Source organism: Penicillium angulare (assembly GCF_028827245.1).
Source record: "Penicillium angulare strain IBT 27051 chromosome Unknown utg000004l_segment0_segment0, whole genome shotgun sequence".
Classification (NCBI taxonomy): domain Eukaryota; kingdom Fungi; phylum Ascomycota; class Eurotiomycetes; order Eurotiales; family Aspergillaceae; genus Penicillium; species Penicillium angulare.
The window spans coordinates 8,771,136-8,795,276 of NW_026623163.1; the positions used below are offsets into that span (position 1 = coordinate 8,771,136).

Genomic DNA, 24,141 nt, shown 5'->3' on the forward strand with positions numbered 1-24,141 from the left:
TTGAAAGAGGTGGTATTGACAATACAAGTTCAATCCATACTCATAGGCACCATTGTTAGTACTTTTTGGATAAGTAGAATATTTTAGGTTTATAAAAATTTGAATATATCTTGCGTTGTGTAATTGCCTACGGATATTTATTGATACAGTGTGAAGCTATTCACTGTACCAGCCCTTGTGGCCAAGTGAAGAAATATCATATGTACTGGGATAATATTAGTCAAAATTACATACATATATGTAGGTTCAAACATTTGAATGTTCGATCATACGCAAAGTTGCGAAGGCGCTAAGCATAAACATACCCGGGGAAGCATACTTATCGCGGAGAACCACCAAGACCAACTAGTAAGTTCAACCCCGGGGACAACTCCTTTTTTTCTTAGTTTTTATCGTACTATACTTTTCAATTCGCAAAACTTGAGTATCATGTAGGCCTGAGTAGGTTTCACTAGCTCTGCTAAAAGAAGTGAGTTATTATATCCTTTTTCCTTTTTTTTTCACCAGAGTTACATATCTAATAATTCATTTAGACGACACCTTCTTCGACTTTGCTTTGGCTGAGTGATCCTGACGAAGGACGCGGAGCGGCTAAGCTACCACCAGCAGATATATGCAGTATAGTACTGTTTAGTCTAATGCTAGTGGAACTTGAACTATACTATGTATACTATACAAAGGTGATAGTAGGAGAGAGGTTCTATAGCCTTTATAGCCTTTACAAAAAATAATCACCTGGGCAGAGATGTGATCTCTATGACACTCCTGGAGGGGTGTAGTGTCGGCTACTATTACAAGGATGCTGATAGCAAATGTTGCTGCACATGTGCCCAGGTGATGATACTATATAAAGCTCCAAGGCATACAAAGTAAGCGTAGTGCTAGTAATGCGACCCCCGGGGTAGATTCTAAGGCCCAAAATACTATCCATGGATATACATAGTAACAGCGGGCGAAATATATATAGTGTCAGGGAGATAATTGGGGGCAAACATTCTAATGTTCCAGGGTTGGAGATATATGCTATGTATAGAATAAAGGAGAGAAAAAGAAAAAAAAAGCCTCCCCTGTCCGAAAATCCCACAAAGAAATGGGAATAAAACCATGAAAACCATAAATTTCACAGCTCTGGACTAGAAGATAAACAACTTGAAGCACTTGAGGTAAAAAGGTAAAAATAAAAATAAACCAAAAAAGAAGTAGAAAGGATTACATCAGTCCGATCGCCATAGTCCACCCCGACCCCATAGAAATCGACAATCCCGCTGTCAACTAGGGTCGCACCGATACCGTACATTACCCAACTCCTCCCACCTGACTTGCTCTTCTTCCCCCCCCCAAAGAAATTCCCATTTATGACTTTCTACCCCTTCCTCTAATTTTAAACCTCAGACATTATTCCATTGTCTTCCCCTTCAAAGTGAGAGTGTGTGTTGTTGCAAGCCAACTTTTGTCCTGCCCCTCTCCTTTAACATTGTCCTGTTTGTGCAGGCGGTGTGAGCGTGTTAGTTCCCGTTTCTCCATTGTCGCGGACCTTCCGTTAGAAGTGCCCACGACCGCAAGCCTGCGCTGATTTGACCATCCAAGTCAATCAATGGCTTCTACACTCAACTCTGTGCCAGCTGCCAATGGCTCATCTGGCAATGCTGTCAACACACAGAACACTGGTCGCCCATCATTGAGGCCCAGTGCTAGCACCAAGGGGGATGGTCGCCGCCAATCTGGCAGCCCTGGGGATGGTGGTCAGCGGTACGTACCTCATTTTATGAGCTTTCTTTCCCCCCACCCAGATCAACACTCTCTCCACCAGTTCCAATAAGCTATTGCCCCCTGTTCCGCCTGCGTCTTACAACCTAGGCCATGGGCGGGGTTGTGGCCTTGCTTCAATCCTGTCTACTCTGAACCCCTCGTTCACTGCGCCCATACACGTGCCATCTTATTGTCAAGCTGGTCTGAAAGTCCAGGCTCTTGATCGGTTGAAAAGCCAATTCAAGCTCTTGGAACTGGTGCCAGCAGCTTGTTCTTTGTGTTTGACCTCTCAAGACTGTCGGTTTCATTCGCTAACTAAGGCATGTTCTACTGCATAGGCGCACAAACTCCCACAAAGCCTGGTCCCAAGGGACGAATCCTATCACGCAACGCGCCTCCCATGCCTCGCCCAATGGCAACGTGTCTCGCCAATCGGGCTCCCCTAGGCCCAATCAGAAGGAGTCAAACACACCCGATAACCACGCCCATGACCGTTTGGTCTTTCTCTTTGCCAGTTTTATTGTATGGCAGTTCCTCGAGTATAGCACATGTACCATCTTTACTGACGCAACTATTTTAGGGCTTGCATACAACTATCACCACAAAGAACGGAGATACGTACACCGGAGTGTTTTCGTCCTCGACCCTGGAGCCCACCGATTCGTCCTTTTCGCTCAAGATGGTGCAACGCGCACCCGAGGAGAATAAGACGAATGGTGTAAACGATGCGACTACCCCATACCTAGGGGCTGGCATTGATCATGCCATGTCGTTTGATATTAAGGACATCGCAGATATCTCTGTGCCAAATGTCGTGCCAGCGGAGGTGTCTGTCAAAGAATCAAATGGTAAGATATCTGAACATATTTATGAGCTTAATGGTATTATTTGTGCTAATTTATTCTTTTCTTCAATCTATACAGGTGGATTCCGGACAGACAGTGATATCTCTGGAAATCTTGCCATGCGAGAGCGCACTTTGAAGCGCTGGGAGCCGGCCGAGACAGACGTCGACTTGTCACTGGAGAGTACTACGGGGGAGTCGTCCAACTGGGACCAATTTGAAGCGAATGAGCGACTTTTCGGCGCAAGAACTAACTATGATGAAAACCTGTATACAACTGTTCTTGACCGTTCAGACCCTGCCTTCCGTCAGAAACAGGCTGAAGCAGCCCGGATTGCACGCGAAATTGAGGGAACCGATACCGAAAATCCCCATATGCGCGAAGAAAGAGGTCTTGTAGCTCCAGCCACCGGTGATGATGACGAAGAAGCCAAGTACAGTGGCGTTCAGCGCGAGAATAAAGCTTTCCCGCCGCTTGTTTCGGGCCAGCCAAACAAGTATACACCACCTGGGCGCAGACAAGTGGGAGTCCCTCCTGCCTCAACCAAGCAGCCCCAACCTGCCCCAACATCTGCGGCACCTCAAGAACCATCCAAGGAGCCTAATGCTGAGAAGCGGCAAACTCCGGTGCCCACGAAACCTGCTGCCGAAACAGAACAAAAGACTATCCCCACAAATGCTTCCGCTGTCGCCCCTGCCGCCGCTGTCTCTGCTTCGAAGCGTCCAGTACCTGAGAATGCCACTGCAAATGTCGAAACTGAGGTTCTTGACCACTTCCGCCAGTTTGCCAACAACGAGAAGTTCAAGATACAGGAACGTCGGCGTAACCAGGCCTCACATGACCGGACCATCAAATTGAATGAATTGATGAAGTTCTCGAAGAATTTCAAGCTTTCTACTCCCGTGCCAAAGGATTTGGTACCAATTCTTGCTAAAGACCCGCACAAGCAAGAAGCCATCATCTCCCGAGTTCATACCCAGGGGGATAATAAATCTCCGAGCAAAGCTGCTGCGCAGGTCGCTGAGCAAAAGCCTGCAACTCGTCCCGTTGCGCCAACTGGACCAGTCCCTCCAGCTGCACCCGCTGATCGTCAGAATTACCCCCGCGGTCGACAAGGATATCTTCCCCCCCACCGGCCCACTTGCTGGACCGGGTGGCCGATTCCCCCAGCAGCCCATGCAACCGGGTCGCCCCGGCACTAGTACTCTCAGCCACCGACTAGCCGACAATTTGCAGCAACGAAAGGGAGGCAATGGCATGGCCCCTGTACCCACTCCATTGCCAATTCAAGATGTTCGTGGAGCTCCCACTGGCCCTGCTAGCGAGCAGCCTAGAGTCACTAGCCCTGCTAAATCGCAGACCCTCGGTTCTGCTGCTTCCAAGTTTAACGTCCGGGCTATGGAGTTCAAGCCAAATCCAGCTGCCAGCACATTCACTCCTGGTAGTACCGGTACATCTGGAGGCCCCGCGGCCAGTCCTCGTCCTTTCTCAAGAAACCGCTCAGTTTCACACACAACAACCCCTTCCACATTCTTTGGAATTCGAAAGCCTCTCCCTATCTCAGAGCGTCCGTCTATTGATGACCAGTTTAACCCCATTAAACGAATGAAGAAGGAGAATGCCGAGTCGACGGAGAAATCTTTCCCCTTCAACGGTGCCATTCCACCACCTTACAGAACACTGCCGACATGGGATGCATCTGAGGGCAACGAGGAAAAAACTTATGACCAGATGTTTAAGGCTTCCAGCGGCGGTCAATCCGTCTCTCCCCAGGGTAGATCTACATCAAACAACCCCCACCTCCCTCAGCATTCGATCCAGTTCCAGTTCCAGCAAGGCAATCCTGGAATACCAGCGTTAAATGGACCTCCAAATGGGCCCCATGTTCACCACCCTCACGGCCCTCATGATGATCATCGCATGCAAATGTCTGGATCATCATCATCTCAAGTTTTCCCGTCGCCTCGTATGCAGCAGACGCACATGGGATATCCTTCTCCCATGGCACCTCCGGCACAACTTGCATTTGGGCAGCCGATGCCACAATTTTATGGAGGCGGCCCACAGCCCGCTCACATGAGACCATACCAAGGTGGCCATGGGCCCCAATTTGTTAACCCCCAAATGGGGGCTCCCATGATGGTACAGCAACCTTCTAACGGACCTTATATGGGTGTTCCACAAGGAATGTCTCCTTATAATCAGATGCAAATGTACTCTCCATCTCCGGGCCATGCCTACCCGCAGCATGCACCTGCCCAGCCACACAGCGGATATCCTAGCCCAAGCCGTGGCGCTCCGATGATGATGCACCAGAACTCGCAATCAGGTCAGCCACCGCAGGGCATGATGTTCATGTCTCCCGGTCAACCTGGATACGGCGGTCAACAACCTGGGCACGGTTAGTATCTTTATTTGAATTTCCGGTCAATGTATCATTTCTGATTGTTTCAACTCAGCACCCTCTGGCCGCGGCGGTTATCCCCAACAACAACCGCATTTTTCTTCCAGCCCTCACCAAGCCCACCATTTCCCTCCAAACCAGCACCGTGCGCCTAGCAATAACTTCAACCAGGTCCCTCAGATGCCTCCTCAGATGTCTCCAAACGCCCCTTCAAACTCCGGGCCAGGAACGCATTCTGCTGAGGCTACCGATGAGGGCAAATGAAGTGCATAACTTGCTCATGGCCTACAACTCGACCGACTGCTTACCCTGTCCATACTTGTCACTTATCCGCTGTGACCTAGCGATGGATATCTACCCCGCCGGCAATCTCTGTTAGTCAGTCACCCGAATATTTATATCCCGGCTTCTGTCCTTCCTGCACCTCGGGACACTCCCGTACGGGTGGTACTACAAGACACATTTATGAGCCTTAAAAGGTACGTCGAATTGCCGGGTATTGTTGTCCAAATTGAAACCAGCTAAATGAAGTAATTAGATCAAATGAGTGGACCTATTTACCATGTCTTGTTACATCCTACGACTGCGGGCTCAATGGGTTAGATGCTAGCGAAGTATCTTCATGTTACCCAAAGTACACCCTACGTCCAATGCTGTTGATATCCCACGAGCCACTGAAAGTGCCTCGCGTGAACTGCTCTTCCGATGTATGGAATGACTGGTATTACAAAGTGTCTCCAAATTTGCATTTCTTTTCGTTCGTTTCACTTTTTCGGTACTTGTTTCTTTTCTTTTCTTTTCTTTTCTTTTCGGCTGTCGATGCTATGCGCCTCTTACAATGTGCGCGTGTGAGGGGGCAAGGCGGATCCAATTTTCTCTGCCAATTAGGAAGAGATGAGTGTGATGAAATATTTGCCTCAATCATGAGGGTTGGATGGGGTACCACGCGGTTTTTAGGCGGCCTTGAACCTGTGCTAGGGAGAAGAAGTGGCAACGAGTGGTAAATGGGCTCTGATGAAGTGGTTGCTAGTGCTCTAACGAGATGCCAATGGAATGATTGATATGAAATTATTTATTAAAGTTTCCCCCAACCCGGCGTACAACTTAGATTCGCGAGCATTGCTTCTCATAAAACGATCGAATACAAGATATATCAACAGGAGTGGACCTGTTGTAAAGTGTATTAGCAATGTCACTATAGCTGGCCATGCCATCGGCGGAACATAGGACCAAAGCAATCGCTTTTCTCCTCAGGTCTTTTCAGTTTCTGAATAATCGTCATTCAAGCCCCAGACATCCTTGCTCAAGTTCACCGCGGTGCTTCGAACAACTTTCACCCAGCCAGATACCCAACCCACCCAGATCAACAAGGAAGATTCCGAGCCCACATGGATACCAACGTGCACCAGAAGCCCCAAGACCCCGAACCCGGCAACACTGACCTCTTCCACACTCTTCTCCTACCAAAGCCACATCCAGCCCAATCTCATATTCAACCTTCTTCTCTTCGAGCAGTTAAATCCGAAGACTCTTACTCCCACCTATAGACCGTAGCCATTAGTTCCAATCGGTCCCCATAGAGATAAAGCAGACCCAGGAACTCCAGAAAACGGCCCTACATGTCCCATACCAACAAATCACTTTGTCAATATGGACCATGCACTGATGTATACGTGGATACTCCCAAGATCCACTACGGCTTTCTCTATCTAGTCCCTCGTAGACTTAGCCCTGTGGCGGGTGCGGTCGTAAAGGCTGTAGACAGATATAGCTTGCAGCTCCCCCGAAGAGGAAGTCATTGTTCTAGGACTCGATCTTCTGCCTTTTAGCCACGTATCTGCGGTCACCGAAGAGTTGAAGATTGGAATATGAGACTGAGCTTGTACAGAAGTAGTTCGGAGGAGATCACAGTCGTGGACCTTTGTGTCAGTCGAGTGGGAAGCGATCAATATCACCAGCTACCGAGGGCTTGGTGTAGGACAAATGATGGCTGGAATGAGCTGGAGCCCTGTCGATGCGTAGATAGGTTGGGAACACAGAGAAGTGGAGGCAGCTTTAAGTACCTTCGGTTTTGAAGGAGAGCTTCGGTTGTCGGGTCTTTATATAGTCGGACCTTTTACCAGGTTGACATCATTGGAGACGCGACGAGGTCGCGGGTTTGAGGAGGAGATTGAAGGGGGTTGACTGACCTAGAATGCATGTAGGAGTGGACTCAGCACTGCAAATGTATAATAAGTAGGTATTCGCGTTAGTTAGGAGTTGGTTTCGAGCAGGATAGACATCTTTATCAGCACATGGTGAGGTTAAAAAGGGGGAGGAGAAGAGAGGAAGAAAACAATCCAGCGTTGGTGGATCCGGCGAAATTAGTTAAAGGCCAGCTCAGGCCGATAAGGCGGGGCCCGCAACCAACTTTCCAGCTCTCCGGTCAAACCACATAAACCAACAACCCCCCGTCGCATTGTCTCCCTTGGAATTCGAATACCGCAGCTACATTAATACGCTTCTACACCCTTTCCTCTCTCCAAATCCGTGTACGCATATTTGGCCATTGAGCTGTACGCTCATCGGGCCTCGAAAACAACACCGTAGCACCCCCGAGAAGCTACGCCGCACTCGCACACCCATGGATTTCCTCAAGTCGGCTGTCGCCTCTGCGATCGCGAAGGGTAGCTCATTTCCTTTCTCTCTTGGTGATAGAGTGGATATTGGTGATTCGATATGGACTCTGCACAACGGTACGAAACGGGTACGATAGTTCTCTGTTCTATGCAATATGTCTCGGAGGATAAGGCTGACGGATTTGTTTTTGCGGGATTATAGGACGATGGCTCTGCATGCAGTGTTTTTACATTCGATATTGCGGCTAATAAGTCGCGTCTGCCTTTGGCGAAAAATGCGGTGCGCAAGTCAAGGACCTTGCGCCATCCTGGTGTGATTAAGGTCTTGGATACAATTGAGGTATGGTGGGATGGACGTCTTTCGGTCCCTGTCACGCTTGAGAGGGGTATTTCGCTCCGTTTATATGTTGACGTTGGGTTTTAGAACGAGTCGAACCTATATATCGTTACTGAGCGAGTCGTCCCGCTTTTGTGGCAGGTTAAACGCCGAAGTTTGAGCGAGGAGACTGCGAAATGGGGTATTTATACTGTTTCGGTAAGGTGATCACTGGTGATACCATTGGATGCTTGCTAACGATTTGCTGTTCGACTAGTCTACGCTCAAATTTATCAATGAAGATGCATCGTCTGTTCATGGCGCGGTGCGCGCATCCTCAGTTTATACCAGCGAAAGCGGCGAATGGAAACTAGGAGGTTTCGACATTCTGAGCTCCATGAAGGAAGATGATGCTATTATATACGTCAGTCTATGACCTATGGGCGAGCTGCAGTTCTTTTATGCTGACTTGAAATAGACATATGGAAGCATTGTCCCGGACGCAGCTCGATACACCCCCCCGGAAGTTGCCAAGGGCGGGTATGAAGTCATTAAACGCCATCCTTTGGCCGCGGTGGATGCTTACGGACTGGGTGTATTGATATTCGAAGTCTTTAATGGTCAATTTTTGGGTGGTGATCAAATTGGCAAGACGACGAATATCCCACCTAGCATGCATCAAAGCTATAAGCGGCTTTGTACAGCCAACCCTAAGCTTCGATTGAGCCCGGCGCATTTCGTTGAACAAGGGAAGAAGCATGGTGGGTTCTTTCGAACTCCTCTTATTCGGTTGACGGAGGATATCGAGAGTTTGGGTCTCAAAACCGATGCTGAAAGGGAGGAATTCATTAAGTATGTTTTACCATTGATTATCGATACTATTCAGCATTGACTGACAATAAACAGTGAACTTGATAATCTGTCTGATGATTTCCCCGAAGACTTTTTTAAGATGAAAGTACTTCCCGAACTACTTAAATCGGTTGAATTTGGCGGCGGTGGACCAAAGGTTCTTGGAGCTACCTTGAAAATTGGATCTAAGCTTTCAGCAGATGAGTTCAACGCGAAGTTGACACCTGTTGTTGTGCGCCTGTTTGGTAACCCTGATCGTGCACTCCGTGTGTGTCTGTTGGACAACCTGCCTTTGATGATTGATAATCTCCCCCAGAAGGTCGTTAATGACAAGATCTTCCCTCAGATGGTAAGCCCCCGTATATGCGCTTATTAGGGAATTGCTAATTTGGTTTAGACATCTGGTTTCACTGATGTTGCTCCTGTGGTTCGTGAGCAGACTGTAAAGGCTGTACTTACGGTTATCAACAAGTTGAGCGATAGAGTGGTCAATGGAGAGCTTCTTAAATTCCTAGCTCGCACTGCCAATGACGAGCAACCTGGTATCCGTACAAATACTACGATTTGTCTTGGACGAATTGCAAAGAACTTAGGTCAAGGTGTAAGTTACTGTGAACCAAGATTGATGTGCTAGTGCTGACACTACTTCAGACTCGTTCCAAGGTTCTTATTGCTGCTTTCTCAAGAGCCATTCGTGACCCCTTCGTACACGGCCGTAATGCAGGCTTGCTTGCTTTGGGTGCCACGATTGATGTCTTCACAGAAGAAGACTGCGCTGTGAGGATATTGCCCGCTATTTGTCCTGCGTTGATGGACAAGGAAAAGTATGTATACTATGATCTACCTTTTAATTCATCAGGCGCTAATTGGTATTTTCAGACTTGTTCGAGACCAAGCAAACAAAACGCTTGATCTTTACCTACAGCGAGTTCGAAAAGTCGCTAGCACAATGGCAGACACTGTACTACCACCTACTGCTCCCGCGGAGGCCGAACCCAGCAAATCCGATGCCCGAATTGGCACATCAAATGATAAGTCCTGGGCTGGGTGGGCTATTTCATCATTCACTAACAAAATCGCATCCGCCGATGGAGAAATTGAGCCTACGACCACTACTACTGCTGCCACTAAGCCTGTTGAACCCGACACTACCCGGTCTGCATCTGTGCCCCGCCCCACTAAATCCTCTCCTTCTACACAATTGGATCTGCCCAAGCAGACCCTACGCCCGATTGCCCAGCCATTAGGTCGTTCGCTATCCGACCGTCCCGCCCCGACTGTGTATGAGCCTCCAGAACAGGAGGAAGGGGACGATGTTTTCGATGCCTGGGATGCTATGGACGAAAATGAGGACGAAGAAAAAGATGTAGACCCTTTTACTGCAGCCGTGGCCTCCCCCAAGCCATCATCGCCTGATCCCTTCACAGCTAACGCCGCCGCCACGCCTTATGATGATGGCGGTGAGCCCGACTTTGCAGGGTGGTTGGCAGCCAAGAATCAAGCTAAAGGCAAGAGCGCTTTACCGAAGGGGCTAGCCAAGTCAGCTTCGACAAATACGGCTACTAGAGCCCCTGTTAAGCCACGCGTCGTGCCAGCCCCGATTAAGAAGATAGATACGAAACCCAAGGACGAAGATGAGGACGACGGATGGGGAGATGCTTGGGATTAGAGCTCCATATTTTTTCGCCTTACAACTGTTTAATTCCTTTTTTTTTTCTCACATGGGAGGAGTTGTCCATGTACATATGCATCGTGCGCCCAGATGGTAATGACAGAGCTGGCACGGATCATAGCGCCCGGGTAGGTAGAGCGGGTCTCTCAAGGTTTCCTTTTTTTTTTCTTAACGAATAATTAATGTGCTTTGATGTTGTCGATCGAGTGGACTCAGCCCTATGGGATACCTAATATAATTGCCGATACCCCGCCATTGATAGCAATACACGCCATTTGGACATATAAATCACGCTTATCAGTGTCGGCTTTACTCAATCCTCACTCTATAAAGCCTCTGAATTTCCTCTCATCACCAACATATACTTGCACTGTTGTTGTTAACTTTATATTCTGTCGCATTCTGTTGTAATTCCGTGGGTCCCGTGCTTATCTTATCGAGACCTCCGCCTTTGCAACAACTCCGCGGGCCTTTCGGTGTCTTCACCTGGGCACACATTCCATACCCCTCAACAGTCTTACCAGACTTGGGTTACGGGTGGGCGATCATTTGAAGACAGAGATACAGATGAGAATAGTATCTATGCCAAGCTTCGGCCATTGATATCCAGCTGGTCGTCACAATCCTGCTGCCTTCCAACCATTCGCGCTTCTTACTATCCTATCGCGGTATGGCTGGTCCGCAGTGACAGGCTGCAAATTACCGGTGCCTTTTCCACCCACTACCTAACCAACCTATTGTTTATTCTCCTATTATCTTACAGTGATTGCAAATACTCCGCTCAAAATGGATGAGGAGGAGGCCCCACCACCACCTTACGCCGCTGTCGATCCGTTAGTCCCACCAGCGAATAATAGCAGCAACAGCACCTCCCAGCAGACGTCGGTACCCTTGCGCCAAAATGTTGCAGAGCCCCCGGTAGCAGGGAGCTCCCGGATCGCGGAACCCGGGCCCTCAATAAGGCCTGCTATTGTACCCACCCATTTCACCTCCGCGGCGGCTTATTTTGAGGAAAGGCCTCCATCCGTGTTAGACGACAGTCGCAGTATCTTGCACCACCATGTCACAATATACCCGCGCAGTCAATCGAAGGACTTCCCTCGGAGACCTCGTTGCTGGGCATCTCGATTAGATGAGCTACCGCAACAGGACTGGGATACTTTTCTAAGGTATCTTTTCCCCCCGCATCTAGGTCTGGCCGCAGCGTCGCACGATTTGCCTCGTCAACTGAGAGCGGAGATACAACGAGATCGTAAAGATCGGCCGCAAGAGTCGGACGAGCAGCGGCGTGCCCGTATTATGGCCGTGGTAGACGAATGGAACGAATGCTTTTTTGAGCCCCGTGCTCTACGTATTGTTTTCATCTATATCGGAGAGCCCGATGCAGCTCCTACGTCTGCTTTATGCCCACGCTGTTATCCAGCTGCCACCAAAGCTACTCAAGGTAGCGGTTCCCCTGCGGTTCCTGCTGAACAGCAGAATCCATGGACCCCAAGTACCTCGTCTCCTGTTTCTCCTGCGCCAGGCCCCCACACTCAGCCACCAGCAGGCTGGCCCTTCCAACACAGCCCATTCGGGATCCCACCTGGTCCTACACCCTATGGTGTGCCGTATGGTATGCCCCCTGGTCAATTTCATTCACCCCCTCCGCCACCGGGTACCGCTCCTTGGCAATGGAACAATTGGGGATATGCGCCGCCCCAAAACCAAAGCCCCGGTCCACCCAAGGGTGGCGCAATGGGCTGGATCTCGAATCTCACGGCACAGGCACAGAAATACGGCGAGCGTTTCGCAGAACAAGCCCAGCATTATGGCGATCAAATAAGTGCCCAGGCTATGCAATATGGTCGACAAGTTGAGGAACACGCTTTATCTCATGGCCGGTGGATGGATGATCAAGGTAGGTATGGCCGGAAACCAAACCCTTACCCGCCAGCTGGATACCCTTACCAGCCTGCCTGGGGCCCCGCCCAGACCAATGGAGCTTTTTACAATGCACCTACGCCCCCTTCAACAACTTCGCCAATCGGACTTAATCCCCAAAGCACAACAACTTCTCCGAGCCCCAGTGCCCAAGCTCCACCTCAGCCCCGACCCCAAGACAATGATCAACGTCCAAACCCAACACAACATCAAAGCCAAGATCAAAGTCAAAAGCAAAAGCAAAGACAAGATACCAGCAAAGAGATACCATCCTTTGAGGGCACCCGCCGTGCATCAGTTAGCTCCGCAACATCTGAATCCTCCCTCAGCTCTTTCAACTCTCTATCTACCAATTCCGATCTTGATGCCTCTGACCTAGAGAAAGTCCGTACCCAGCTCCAATCTTTGAATGACTGCCATGAGCGAACGCTATACGATGCTGCAGCCGATCTTCGCCACCAGCTTGATGTGCTTCAAATGTCCAGGCGTGAAGCCCGGGCCTCTGGTCGTCAAGGATGGCGACAGGGACGTCTAAATAACCAGAGCGACCCCAATAGACGCGATCAAAATGACTGGGGTCGATGGGACTCGCCAGAAGAATCGAGACGCCAGGCTGAGGAGAAAAAGGCATTGAAAGTCGAGCTACGTGCTACCAAGAAGGCTTTCCGAGAGGTGGTTCGCAGAGCTCGCCAGGAACAACACGACGCCAAGAAATCACGACGAAATCGCAGACGCCAAGAAAAGAACAAGAAATCTATTGATGGCGGCAAGAAGAACCTGGATACCTTGATTGGATCGACGGAGAATCTGACTCTAAACCCCTCTAAGTCTACCGTTACGACTCGTGCTCAAACGGACCCTCTTGCTCAGTCGCCCATTGCTCCATTCAAAACTAAACCTATGCGTGCTGAGACCAGTTCAAGCATTAGCAGTGCCAGCTCAATGCATACACCTTCGTCCTCTCAAGCGAGCACGCATGATCGCCCTGGGGAGCTCCCCGAGCGCAAGGGGAAATTAGGGACGCAGACAAGACTTCGAGACAAGTTGAAGCCTCGTTCCAAGAAACAGCAGCAAGTCCAACGGAGCTCCACTGAACCGATTTCCAAAGACGAAGACTCGAAGGGTGACAAGTCAAGCTTGAAGAAAGGAAAAAGATGAGGCTTGAAGGTTGGAATCATGTACATTTGTCAGAGCACATATTGTCATATTGCTGCAAGTGAACCTTTGAAAGGGCAGCTCCGCTTGACCTACCACCACGACGTTACGATCTAATTGCATTTGGAATGGATTTATATCATTGTATTTTGGGCATATGTACATCCGTACAATTCGAATTAGACACGCAGGCATAGAAATCCTGCATACTATCCGCTTCTCACATCAATTCTTTTTTCATAATCCTCTATAGCATTCAAACCAAATATGGCCATGTCACGTAAAAAGACCTACCCGGTAGAGAAACCTGCCGGTAACCAGCAAATTATGCAAATTATGACGATGGCTGAGACTCATTCCTTTCCACCAGCTCGCCAACACCAAGTCCACGTCCAACCTTGACCTTGACCATCTTCTCCTGGTCCTTCGCGTCGTCCTTCTTGCCCAGATCGCCAACGGCATCACCCTCATCCTGTGCATCGTCGTCCTTCTCGTTTTCCTTGTCCCGCGCTTCAACGGCCTTCCAGTCCATCCACATACTTTGCAGATTCAAGTGCATAGCATAAGCATCCTCGCCATCAGCATAGTACTTGCTCTCCACCTTCTCAACCTCAAAGCCTAAGGTATCGCGATATAGACGCAGCGCAGCCACGTTAGACATGCGGACATGCAGAGAAACATAGTTCGCACGGTGCGACTCAGCCATAGCTTTTTCTACATTCAAAAAACCAGTCAGTTTCAAATCAAGTCAATCTTCAAAAAGTAGAGAATACGCACGGCTCATGCGCATCAATCGCTCCGCAATTCCCAACCTCCGATGCGTCCGCATAACACTCAAACTAGTAATATGTCCATGCTGCATTCCGTCCGTCGGCTCCTCCTCCATCTTAGCAAGCACATACCCCACAACCTTAGGGTAGTTTCCAGACAAATCACCCGCGCCAGCTTTACTAGTACCAGCCTTGTAACCGCCTTTGGGGCGCACAACCGCTACAAAGCTTAGTTGGGGCCATGTAAGCGCGTGATAGAGGTAGTATTTCAGGAAGTAGTTCTCGGGCAGGTTGGTGATGTTGCAGGTTTGGATTGAGGGGAGAAGGTCGATGTAGGAGGGGTAGGAGCTCAGAGGGACGATGTCGACCATTTTGGGTAGTAGCGAGGGGGTTATGGCCCGCTTTTGAGGTTAAGGGAGTGTTTGTATGAGAGGACCTCGGCGGAGGGTGAATTGAGGAGGTTGTGAAGTACAATTGTGATTCGGGGAGCAAGGTCGGATCTGCGGTGGGATTTGGGATTTGGTGGTTGCGATGCGGGGTCATGTGATTGGATGTTTGGCCTTAGGTGTTAATGGATCTTATCTACATTGCATTACGGAGTATATTCGGCATTTTGCTGCATGGAATGATATGTAGATAGCTTGATGTGTATAATTAGTTGTATTGAATATAGAAAGTTAGCGCTGAATTCTTTTTGTGAAGATTATGTTACTATTTGTTGGACCGAGGCTGGGTTTACTATAGGGTGACTCTACCACTTGTGTAGTATGCTTTCACTAGCCTAATGAGGAATAGAGCGTTGAGATACAATATGAATTAATGAGTTTCGTGCTAGTGGTTCAAAGCTACATCTACATATTCATGAAATTGGGCAATCTTTGTGGATTGATTTATAAAATACCAATGCGTGCGCTATACACCGGGAGGCTCAAGAGGAAAAAGAAAGGTAAATCCGCTACGGATGTTCTAAGTTGGGATACCACTGGGATAACGAAAGATCTACACTATGCGAGAGAAGCAGATCGTGATGAAGGTTTAGCGTCTTTTAAAATTTTGGGATTTGCATTGAAAGATTAGAAGGATGATACTGCTCCTAGAACTACCCTCATATCCACTGAAACCGTTGATCTCGAGGCTGCATGATTTTGGCTGCTTGAGAAAGCCACAATTGTTCAATATTTTGGTCTTTGTACCCTTTTAAACCCCCCTCATTGCTGGCTGAACTTGACAAAGACTCCCAAATCTCATCGTCGCCGGGAAGTGCAAATTGTAAATCTGCTAGGGAAAGAAGGCGTTCTCCAGGTGAGCGTCGACCACGCCGAGTCTCACAGTCAAATGAATCATCCAATAAACTAAGATCAGTTACCAAGACATTCTGGCACACTTTATACAAGGACAGATTGAATCGTTTGACTCCCTCTATAACAAGCCAAGTGGACTCCTCTGAGCCAGTTTGCGTCTTGAAATGTGCCAGGATCGAGGGATAATGAAAAAGATTTCTTTTGAGGCAGGTGCGTACAAGACCCACGAGAAGTTGGGACGGGACCTCAGGTAAATCGTGAGTCATTTGTATATTTCTAGACTCATTGGTGAGAATTGAGAAGATGAGTTGGATCAGAATTCCTTGGTAGGTTGCCATAGGCCAAGATGTCGGCCCCGGCGACAGGATCTCATGGAGTTGTGTTTCTGATCCATCTTGATCTGATATATCCCATTTTTCCTAAATTTGATCTTAAAAATCTGTTTTCAAATAGACACAGAATTCAATCAGTCCCGACTTACTCTTTGGTCATAAATTGCAGCACATAATGTCTCATGTAGCTCCCTTGCTACTTCTTGTGACTTGTCGTCCTGCATTGTCCACAGACCCATCATTGCCACAGATTGGGTGAGAAATGAAGATTCATGATTTTGTTTGAATGTCTTCGGATGTAAAAATGGCCAGTGTGGATGAAAATTGTCGAGGTAAGCCTTTATACATGGGGCGAGTGTATATGGAGTGCTGCTTGTTGTTTCCAGCGGTTGATCCGGAATCAGTTCCATTGGAAGAAAATGAGATGGGCTTAAATAGTCTGGTTCCCCAGAAAGCAAAGGGCTGACCGGATGATCTACGTCTTCGCCTCGCTGCCTCTTGCGTCTACCACGTGAACCTCGCGCATATGAGCAGTCAATTTCTCGGCTTGAGCACGCCTCGCAAGGAAGCTGACCATTGCATTTGGATCTACGCGATCGACAGTAGTTGCATGCTTTTATTGTTCGGGAAGTCTGGAGTCCTTTCCCCTGGTGGTTTGTACGAACATGCTGTCGGAGGGTGTCGTTTCTGGAAAAGCTGCGGTCGCAAAATGGACATGAAAATGACTGCGGTTGAGCGTGACGTTTGGAATGTCGGGTCAAATGCTCTTTTCGTCTATAGCTCAAGCTGCAGCCTGGAAAATCGCATGAAAATGATTGTTCTGTTGTCATTGGAGTTGAGTATAGATATACTTCAATATGGAATCGATGGGGATGGGATGATCCGATGTCAAAATCTGGGATACCGAGATCGGGAAGGTGGGGAATGCGCGCGGTTGCCAGGTCCACGGTGAACGAGTGTATTTCGGCTAGACGGTCAAAAACCCTTGGGCGCAGTTGAATTATAGAAGCACCGTGTTATATTTAGCTTAGACTATTAAATTTAAATTCAGTTAGATCGGCTTTCATATTTGTGTTTCCATAATTCCTAAAATTAGAAGTTCTACAGTATTGGTCGTCTTTTTAGACACCTGTGCAAACATCTACAGATAGATACCTTTCCAATAAACCTACAAGGTTGTAGATGGAAACATTATGAGACACTGTTAGGCTGACCCAGTGGATTCATGTAAAAATTTGCGTTTACACTGTTGATTTCCAAGTTTACTAAATCTTCAATATACCATGCTGAGAAGACCGCCCGAAAAAACTATCATTGTATGTTCAAGTTGTGACTTGGGGACTCCCCAAGTACAATCCTGGCATTATGCGATGAAGACAATTTTCACACAAAGAGAAGGCTCGATGAGCCGCGGGGTTAACCGAGCCAAATTCTTGGAGCCAAAGCATTGCAATCTGAATATGAGTTGCGATCTTGCCAATATCCACGGCACTAGATTCATCATCAGGACTGCATGCAAGACTTAGTAATAGTGCGGTGACAGCTTGCATCAAAAAGTGAACAATGCTCCACCGAGGGGTATAAGAGGAGAGCCATTCAAGATCAGGCCTTTCGGGCAGAACACCGATGAGAGAACATGCTGAACTCAAACATCTGATAATTCGTTCTTGACGAAATGTGCTTTTCGACTTGCTTCTTGGTCTCTTTATTGTTGACAAGCAAGGGCGGCAAAGCGAGATCTGAGCACTGTAGTAATTGATAGCTAGACAGACACGTTCCCGCAGAAATGGGTTGTGGCCATATTTATCATCAATCGCGTTACCAGGACCAATAAATTTGTATGAATCGGGTAGCTTAAGAAGCCAAGCATCCAAAAAGTCACTGTAAGTGCGGGTACGGCGCCTTAGCTCTATACTAGTTTGGCGTAACCCTTCTATGCTGTAAACTTTGGTGAGAAAAGACTGGTTTGTTGTCATTAAGTCAACCATGAAGTGGAAGACTAGGGACGAAGTGGGCTCGCAAGTGTGCAACAGTTCAATGGTCTCCTTTTTCTGCTGCTCAGATTGGAACATTGGCGGTGTGAAATGAGATGTATGAGTGGATTCCCCTTTCAGAGCTGCATCCATTTGGGGATTGCTTATTCGGCTCTCATAAAAGGGATTGGGTAGACCAACAGCGCTGAGGCTCTCGTTTGTACCAGATATTCGACCTGTAGTTGCCGTAATCAGACATTCCACGCACAATATTGACCACCATAGACGAGATCGTATCTCTTTTGAGAATTGAGCGGTGGTTTCATCTACCCATCGAAGATTCAAGCCTAATATTATAGCAGATTCCAATGCCAGATGTGACATTCGGGATGCTCTGCGATAGTTAGGTACGGAAAAATTGGGGTACAAATAATAACGTACCTATTGACGTGACCCACTTCAATCAGATATAGAGCGGCTAGAATGGTTACTTGAATTTGTTGGAGATCCGCATGTTGGAAAAGAATATCTCCAGTCAGAGCAAGCTTTCTTGCTCGGTTCATGAAGATTGTTCCTTCCGATGTCTCTGTGTCCCCGGAAGACTGGCAATATCGAGCACCAAGCGCGAATATCATGTTCAATACCGCTAGCCATCTAGGGGGAGGCTTTGACAGGTGGTCATACATTGACTTGTATTGAGCGGTAAAAGTTGGTTCTCGAATGATCATGAACGATGAATGAAAAGTCGTCAAGTATGCATGGTAATATCGATCGGCTGCTTCCCTTGGGGGTAAGACATATGGATGGACCGAGTCATCTAATGGAGCCTCTTGGTCATCCAAATGATAGTTGAATTCCTTGATACCCGATTGAATAGGATCATATTTGTCGCGACTGGTCGACATTCTTCTGCGCTTATGTGAGTTCGTCTTACCAATCTCTGCTTTGAGGGTATCCTCAAGTCGTTGCATCCATGATACCTCTGAACCTTTTCCGAAATGTCCGACCGCGACCGAACTGTCATTTCGGCTGATGTCCTCTTGTACTAAATCTAGATCTCTGTAAGACCCCACGGATGAATCGCTCGAAATAGCCTCATCGCTTGAGGAACCACTTGCCATTCCCTACAAAAGTTAGCGATAAGAACAAAAACAAATCCGAAGTGCTCTACTAACATCCATAGCTTTCCTGATCTTTCTCTTCGTATCCTGGTCCACGATATTTTGAATCTCGCGTAATAGCGTCTCGTATCGATCAACTGTATTAGACAGTGTGTCTAGCTTCTTCCGGTCGCGCACTCTTTTGGCATCCTGATAGAAACAAGAAGTATCGGCCGACCGGCATTGTTTACATGTAGGGTGATCTCCACTACACTTCATTTTCTTTTCGCGGCAGTTTTGGCAAGCCCATGTTGATCTTTTCCGACTCGTGTCCGCTTGGGCTGGAGCTAGTCTTGGTATTGCCACTTTATCATGGGTAGAAGTTTGTGATGGAGAGGATATGCTAGAAAACGACACTGTACGCTGGCTAATAGGCACAGGGACATGATATGGTATATAGCTTGGATGTGGTAGTTCCTCGCTATAAATTGTTGGATCAGATAAATTTTGTGACCATTCGGGATCTGCTGGTTGAAATGAGAAATTTGGGATTTGGTTGGTCATTTCTTCTTTGGGGGCCGGGGCATTTGGATCCATCGATACGGTCGGAAGGTATCTTGATTTTAGGTTAGGCTCTGGGGTGGAGCTGATTTTACCTGCTTTGGCCCTGAAAATAACGGTATTGGGAGGGGAGCGATGTCAAGATTTACTCGAAGCTTCTCAACATCTACCCCTCTCCTGTGCCTGAGGTTGAAATAGTGGATACTTTTTGAATTGCGGCGTCATGGCCGATCAATCAGGGCTTACTGGAAAATAATTCCTGAGTTGATGGGCATCGCGGGCGGCAGACGGGAAAGATGCTACCGCAACTCAAAAGTCCAGTCTGCAAACTAGTGGTACATTCTAAAACCTGCGTGCATAACTCATGAACTCAATTGAACTATTTTCGGTCTAGAACATGATCAAAGCCCCACGTTGGGACTGGCGTAATAATCATCCCATAAGAACCAGTCAAAGGTGCGGTCCGAGATTGGCTTTTGAGAATATGCTGGTCCACATTCCTCAAAGTTATGCGAAGGGCGGACTTTTGGAGCTTGAAGTTCTGTTTCAAGTATCTGAAATGTATGGTTCATGTCAATCGGCAACCAGTTCAAATATGGAGTGATATCAAGATCACCCAAATCCATATCGATCAGATCATTCCATGGCGGAACAGCCTCTTCTTCCTGGGATATGGGTGCTTTGTCTTTGGGCAACTTTGTCTCGCCCACATTTCCAGTATGGGATTGGGCCAGTTGGAAGAAAACGGACATTGTGTGCTGGAGTTTGGAGCATAAACTCGAAAGTAGTCGCATTTGAGATTTCATCTCGGCGTAGTAGTTTACCGCGGTCGCCAATAAGCGCAGATCGTCCTCGTATCCGGCATATTGACTAGGCTGTTGTACTACATTCTCGAATATCACGAAGAAAGGTGTGAATGGGTAATAGAGAAGTTGCCTGTTAACTTTGTGGTTAGAAGTACACAAATATTGCCAATGGGGGTGTACTCATACCAAACAACTCCATTGTATACCGAGCCCCAGTTCGACACCAAAGATGGAAGTATGGAAATTGCTTCTCGCGCACAGGATAGGCGAAGAGCCGAATATCGATCCCCCTTTAGTAATAGAGTTAGGATATGCAAGTACTGAAAATTGACACTATTGATTCCCAGCTTCATTTCACGGATTTGATAGGCATCAGCAGATGCCTGCTCATACTCCATGGCTTGTTTTAATGCCTAAGTTCATGAATTAGATTTTTAATTTCCCACTGGCAACTGCTTATATTGTAGAGCTTACCACATGTGTTGTTGCGAACCAGCCTTCCAATTTTGACCATATGTCTTCCTTGAACTTCTCCGATTTAACCTCACTCAGAACGACCAAAACATCGCTCATCAATTGGGCGAGCGCGATTGTGCTCTTTAGCACCAGAGAGCCGAAGCAAGAAGTTTGAGCCTTTTCCAACTGGGTATCGAGAAGCCTTACGTCGTGAGGACTGAACTTGGATATGATGGCTTCATCGGGAATTGGCACATCCTGATAAAGCGATAACGGCAAGAATGCAGGTCGGCCAAATGCCAGCGCACAAGATTTGTCCAATGTAAAGAGCAACCAAAATAAGCAAAGCTTGTGTTGCCATTCATCTAACGTATCCTTGCTTTTCCTAATGTGCAAGCCCAAAGCTTCGGCTTGGCGACATGCATGGCTCAAAAGCATCCACGATGTATTGGGTGAAGCATAATCCTCACCGTGGACAGCAAGTAAAGCTAGTGCTTGTATATTAGCTAAAGATGGCTCAAGAAAGATTCGGCTATCGTTCAGGGCCAATTGCGAGTTATGTCGGAGTATTTTCTCGTTCTCATCGTGCGGCGCGGATATGGCAGCAAGTAAGGTATAGTTGAAAGACACAATCCATGCCCTTTCGCGGACTTTCTCAGGCTCGAAAAGAACTTGTCTCAAAATATCCTCGGAGGGGGAAAGAAAAGAATGGTTTACCAAGCTCGGCATGTTTTAGAAACTCTAGCTCCGCGCATCTAATGTTAGTGGAGCGATTGAATGTGGAGCATAGCAACGAGAGGGGAGTTGGCTCACTTCCAAGGAGGGAATATCCTTCGGACTTTGATGGTATATGAAATCGCGATGAATATTCTATCGGAACTCTCGCTTCCGACGATGCCAGGCGTGAGGACATCTTGTCAATTTCCGAGATGGCACCCTGCACAAAACTATCATCACCGGATCGAGCTAGACGATTAATGCCCACGGGGGTTTCTTTGAGAAATGAAAATGAATGCGACGGCCCGATGTAAAGTTCTGAATCGGCTTTCTCTGTTTCATTCGCATTCATTTGCTCGGGTATAATTGCTCTTCTTGAGTTGGCCAAAGTATTGACTTTATGCTCCAGGGATTCAAGGCGACCCTGAAGTTTATATTTTTCAGCTTGGTCCTTATCCTCATCATCGAAGGCTCTCTTCCGAGTCCTGCTTGCGTTCAATTTCGCCACTTCTCGTGAATATACGCAGCTACTGGTCCATTCTTTACAGACACTGCATTTCGGTAACTCGCGCGAACATCTTTCATGATTAGCTCAGATGAGAGCCCATGATGGATGGAAAAGAATGTGTAATACTTTAGCTTTTTTGTTCGACAGTGGTCACACTGGTACGATCAGTTTCCTCGAATTCCCGATCTTATCCACATTGCGTACTTACAGAGAATCGAGGGCGCCTCTGCCCGTGATATTCTTCCGAGGACCTGGTGGCTTCCATCGTAGTTGAAATAAAAAGACTATGAGCGATATTCTGGACTCCTGAAGGAAGGAGAGAAGTGTACGAAGTGTGAGGTTGCTGTGAGTGGTCGTATCCGGAGAAGCCCCGGAGATCTCCTCCGGCTTCAACCAATCAAAATAATCGAAGCCGGAGGAGCAAGTATACAAATTTCCAGTGCAATCTTAGGAGACGGGCTTCTATATAAACCGTTAATTCGAAGTTGTGTACATCCTCCGCATCATTTTTCATCTTAACAAACTGGAAAATTATTTTCATGCATCTCACTATGCATCCTCAGCCTTCCATCGCAATCATCGGAGCTGGACCGAGTGGTCTTCTCTTCGCACGCCTTCTTGAGGTGAATGGCCTCAAGAACTATGTAGTTTACGAGCGTGACGAGTCCTCTACCCCTGGTCCATGGCAGCAAGGTGGCTCTCTGGACCTTCATGGGCCATCCGGGCAAGAAGCGCTCAAGAAGGCGGGCTTATTCGATGAGTTCAACACTGTATACGCACGTTGGGATGCATCAAAGGTCCATATTCTTAACTCCTCTGGAGAAACGGTCGGGCGCTTTGGTGAGGGTCGCGATGCACCGGAGATTGATCGGTTGCAGCTGCGACAACTTTTGCTCGATTCGATTCCCGCACACAAGGTTCAGTGGGGACAAGGCTTGCAATCTATTGAGCGGGAGAAGGACGGTTCGGGAAATGGGGGTAATGGCTATACTCTTTATTTTAAAAATGGTAGTTCTGCTACTGGGTTTGAACTTATTGTTGGCGCTGATGGGGGTTGGAGCAAAGTTCGTCCGTTGGTAAGTTAAAACCCCAGAATTGACAGAAAATCCGATCCTAACCTCTGCTTTAATGGAAAGGTCTCTAGCGCTCAACCGGTGTACTCGGGGAAAATGTACATTGAAGGCAAAATCTCGCATAGCAACGCGAGCTACAAAGAAGCCCACAAATTGGCTGGGCCAGGAATGATGATGGCGATGGGGCCAAACAAGAGTTTAGCATTACAGCAAATGGCCGATGGCACGTACAGAATGTACTTTGGTATTATCGTTCCAGAGAATTTCTATCAACATCACCATGGTAGTGCCGCAGAGAAGTCCGAGGCGGTCCGACAATTGATGCTATCTTCTGATAAATTCTACGCAAACTGGGCACCAAGCTTCAAGACTCTCGCTTTAAATGCGGAAGGTCCCTTCCGTGCTTGGAGCTTGCATTATTTCAGACCAGAGGAAATTGGTTGGGAACGTCATTTAGCTCCGGGCGTGACACTACTTGGTGATGCGGCGCATCTTTCGACGCCTTTTGTTGGCGAGGGAGTGAATTGCGCTATGTATGATGCTTTGATGCTGTCTGAGCGTCTTAAGGAGGTTTGTGGTAAGAATTCGGATATTGTAAGTGCGGGGAAAGAGAGATTGGAAGAGGCCTTGTTTTTGTATGAAAAGGAAATGTTTGGGCGAGGTAGAGATTTGATTCGTCGGAGTGCGGAGAGTGAAGGTGTGCTTTTTAGTGAAAATGCAGTGGAGAAAGTTCTTGGATTTGTGGATGGGGAACATGAAAAATTGCTTTATGATGTCAAGGTCTCTGGTGATAAATAGATCGTTCAATCATGCTCAGGTTCAAGTTCAATGTTGTCATCCATGATGTATCCCGTGGCTGGTATTAGCCTACGGACTCGGAGTATGTACCAGTTAATCTAGTTGATCATAGCCTGTCATAGTAAATTTGGAACAAGCTATACATACTGTGGGGTAAGGAGTTCCCTAGCTCAATGTATTGACGGCGCAAATGCTATGCCTAACAGGAATCT

General features: G+C 47.7%; 8 protein-coding genes across 8 annotated transcripts; 4 read left to right on the top strand and 4 right to left on the bottom strand.

The window, feature by feature from the left end:
- Positions 1 to 1,594: 1,594 nt before the first annotated feature.
- On the top strand, positions 1,595 to 5,262 carry N7478_007202 (putative PAB1 binding protein (Pbp1); the record flags this gene model as incomplete). The annotated part of the gene is made up of 6 exons (XM_056923416.1): positions 1,595 to 1,749; positions 2,088 to 2,271; positions 2,330 to 2,597; positions 2,673 to 3,610; positions 3,669 to 4,995; positions 5,054 to 5,262. 6 exons carry the CDS (start codon positions 1,595 to 1,597, stop codon positions 5,260 to 5,262), a joined length of 3,081 nt encoding a protein of 1,026 aa, XP_056781453.1.
- A 2,359-nt stretch (positions 5,263 to 7,621) lies between these two features.
- On the top strand, positions 7,622 to 10,453 carry N7478_007203 (COPI-interacting protein CEX1; the record flags this gene model as incomplete). Its single annotated transcript, XM_056923417.1, has 9 exons — positions 7,622 to 7,744; positions 7,819 to 7,956; positions 8,041 to 8,151; positions 8,210 to 8,356; positions 8,411 to 8,784; positions 8,839 to 9,133; positions 9,182 to 9,385; positions 9,436 to 9,608; positions 9,664 to 10,453. 9 exons carry the CDS (start codon positions 7,622 to 7,624, stop codon positions 10,451 to 10,453), a joined length of 2,355 nt encoding a protein of 784 aa, XP_056781454.1.
- A 789-nt stretch (positions 10,454 to 11,242) lies between these two features.
- Positions 11,243 to 13,537, top strand: N7478_007204 (uncharacterized protein; the record flags this gene model as incomplete). The annotated part of the gene is made up of 1 exon (XM_056923418.1): positions 11,243 to 13,537. One exon carries the CDS (start codon positions 11,243 to 11,245, stop codon positions 13,535 to 13,537), a length of 2,295 nt encoding a protein of 764 aa, XP_056781455.1.
- Positions 13,538 to 13,868: 331 nt separating this feature from the next.
- Positions 13,869 to 14,675, bottom strand: N7478_007205 (peptide alpha-N-acetyltransferase complex A subunit ARD1; the record flags this gene model as incomplete). Its single annotated transcript, XM_056923419.1, has 2 exons — positions 13,869 to 14,248; positions 14,312 to 14,675. The coding sequence occupies 2 exons, from the start codon at positions 14,673 to 14,675 to the stop codon at positions 13,869 to 13,871; spliced, it is 744 nt and encodes a 247-aa protein (XP_056781456.1).
- Positions 14,676 to 15,409: 734 nt separating this feature from the next.
- N7478_007206 (uncharacterized protein) lies at positions 15,410 to 16,176 on the bottom strand (the record flags this gene model as incomplete). The annotated part of the gene is made up of 2 exons (XM_056923420.1): positions 15,410 to 16,024; positions 16,087 to 16,176. 2 exons carry the CDS (start codon positions 16,174 to 16,176, stop codon positions 15,410 to 15,412), a joined length of 705 nt encoding a protein of 234 aa, XP_056781457.1.
- Positions 16,177 to 17,539: 1,363 nt separating this feature from the next.
- On the bottom strand, positions 17,540 to 19,031 carry N7478_007207 (fungal specific transcription factor domain-containing protein; the record flags this gene model as incomplete). Its single annotated transcript, XM_056923421.1, has 3 exons — positions 17,540 to 17,683; positions 17,710 to 18,304; positions 18,352 to 19,031. 3 exons carry the CDS (start codon positions 19,029 to 19,031, stop codon positions 17,540 to 17,542), a joined length of 1,419 nt encoding a protein of 472 aa, XP_056781458.1.
- A 941-nt stretch (positions 19,032 to 19,972) lies between these two features.
- On the bottom strand, positions 19,973 to 21,562 carry N7478_007208 (fungal specific transcription factor domain-containing protein; the record flags this gene model as incomplete). Its single annotated transcript, XM_056923422.1, has 3 exons — positions 19,973 to 20,507; positions 20,564 to 20,790; positions 20,852 to 21,562. 3 exons carry the CDS (start codon positions 21,560 to 21,562, stop codon positions 19,973 to 19,975), a joined length of 1,473 nt encoding a protein of 490 aa, XP_056781459.1.
- Positions 21,563 to 22,609: 1,047 nt separating this feature from the next.
- Positions 22,610 to 23,929, top strand: N7478_007209 (FAD-dependent oxidoreductase; the record flags this gene model as incomplete). Its single annotated transcript, XM_056923423.1, has 2 exons — positions 22,610 to 23,134; positions 23,195 to 23,929. 2 exons carry the CDS (start codon positions 22,610 to 22,612, stop codon positions 23,927 to 23,929), a joined length of 1,260 nt encoding a protein of 419 aa, XP_056781460.1.
- Between the last annotated feature and the right edge of the window lie 212 nt (positions 23,930 to 24,141).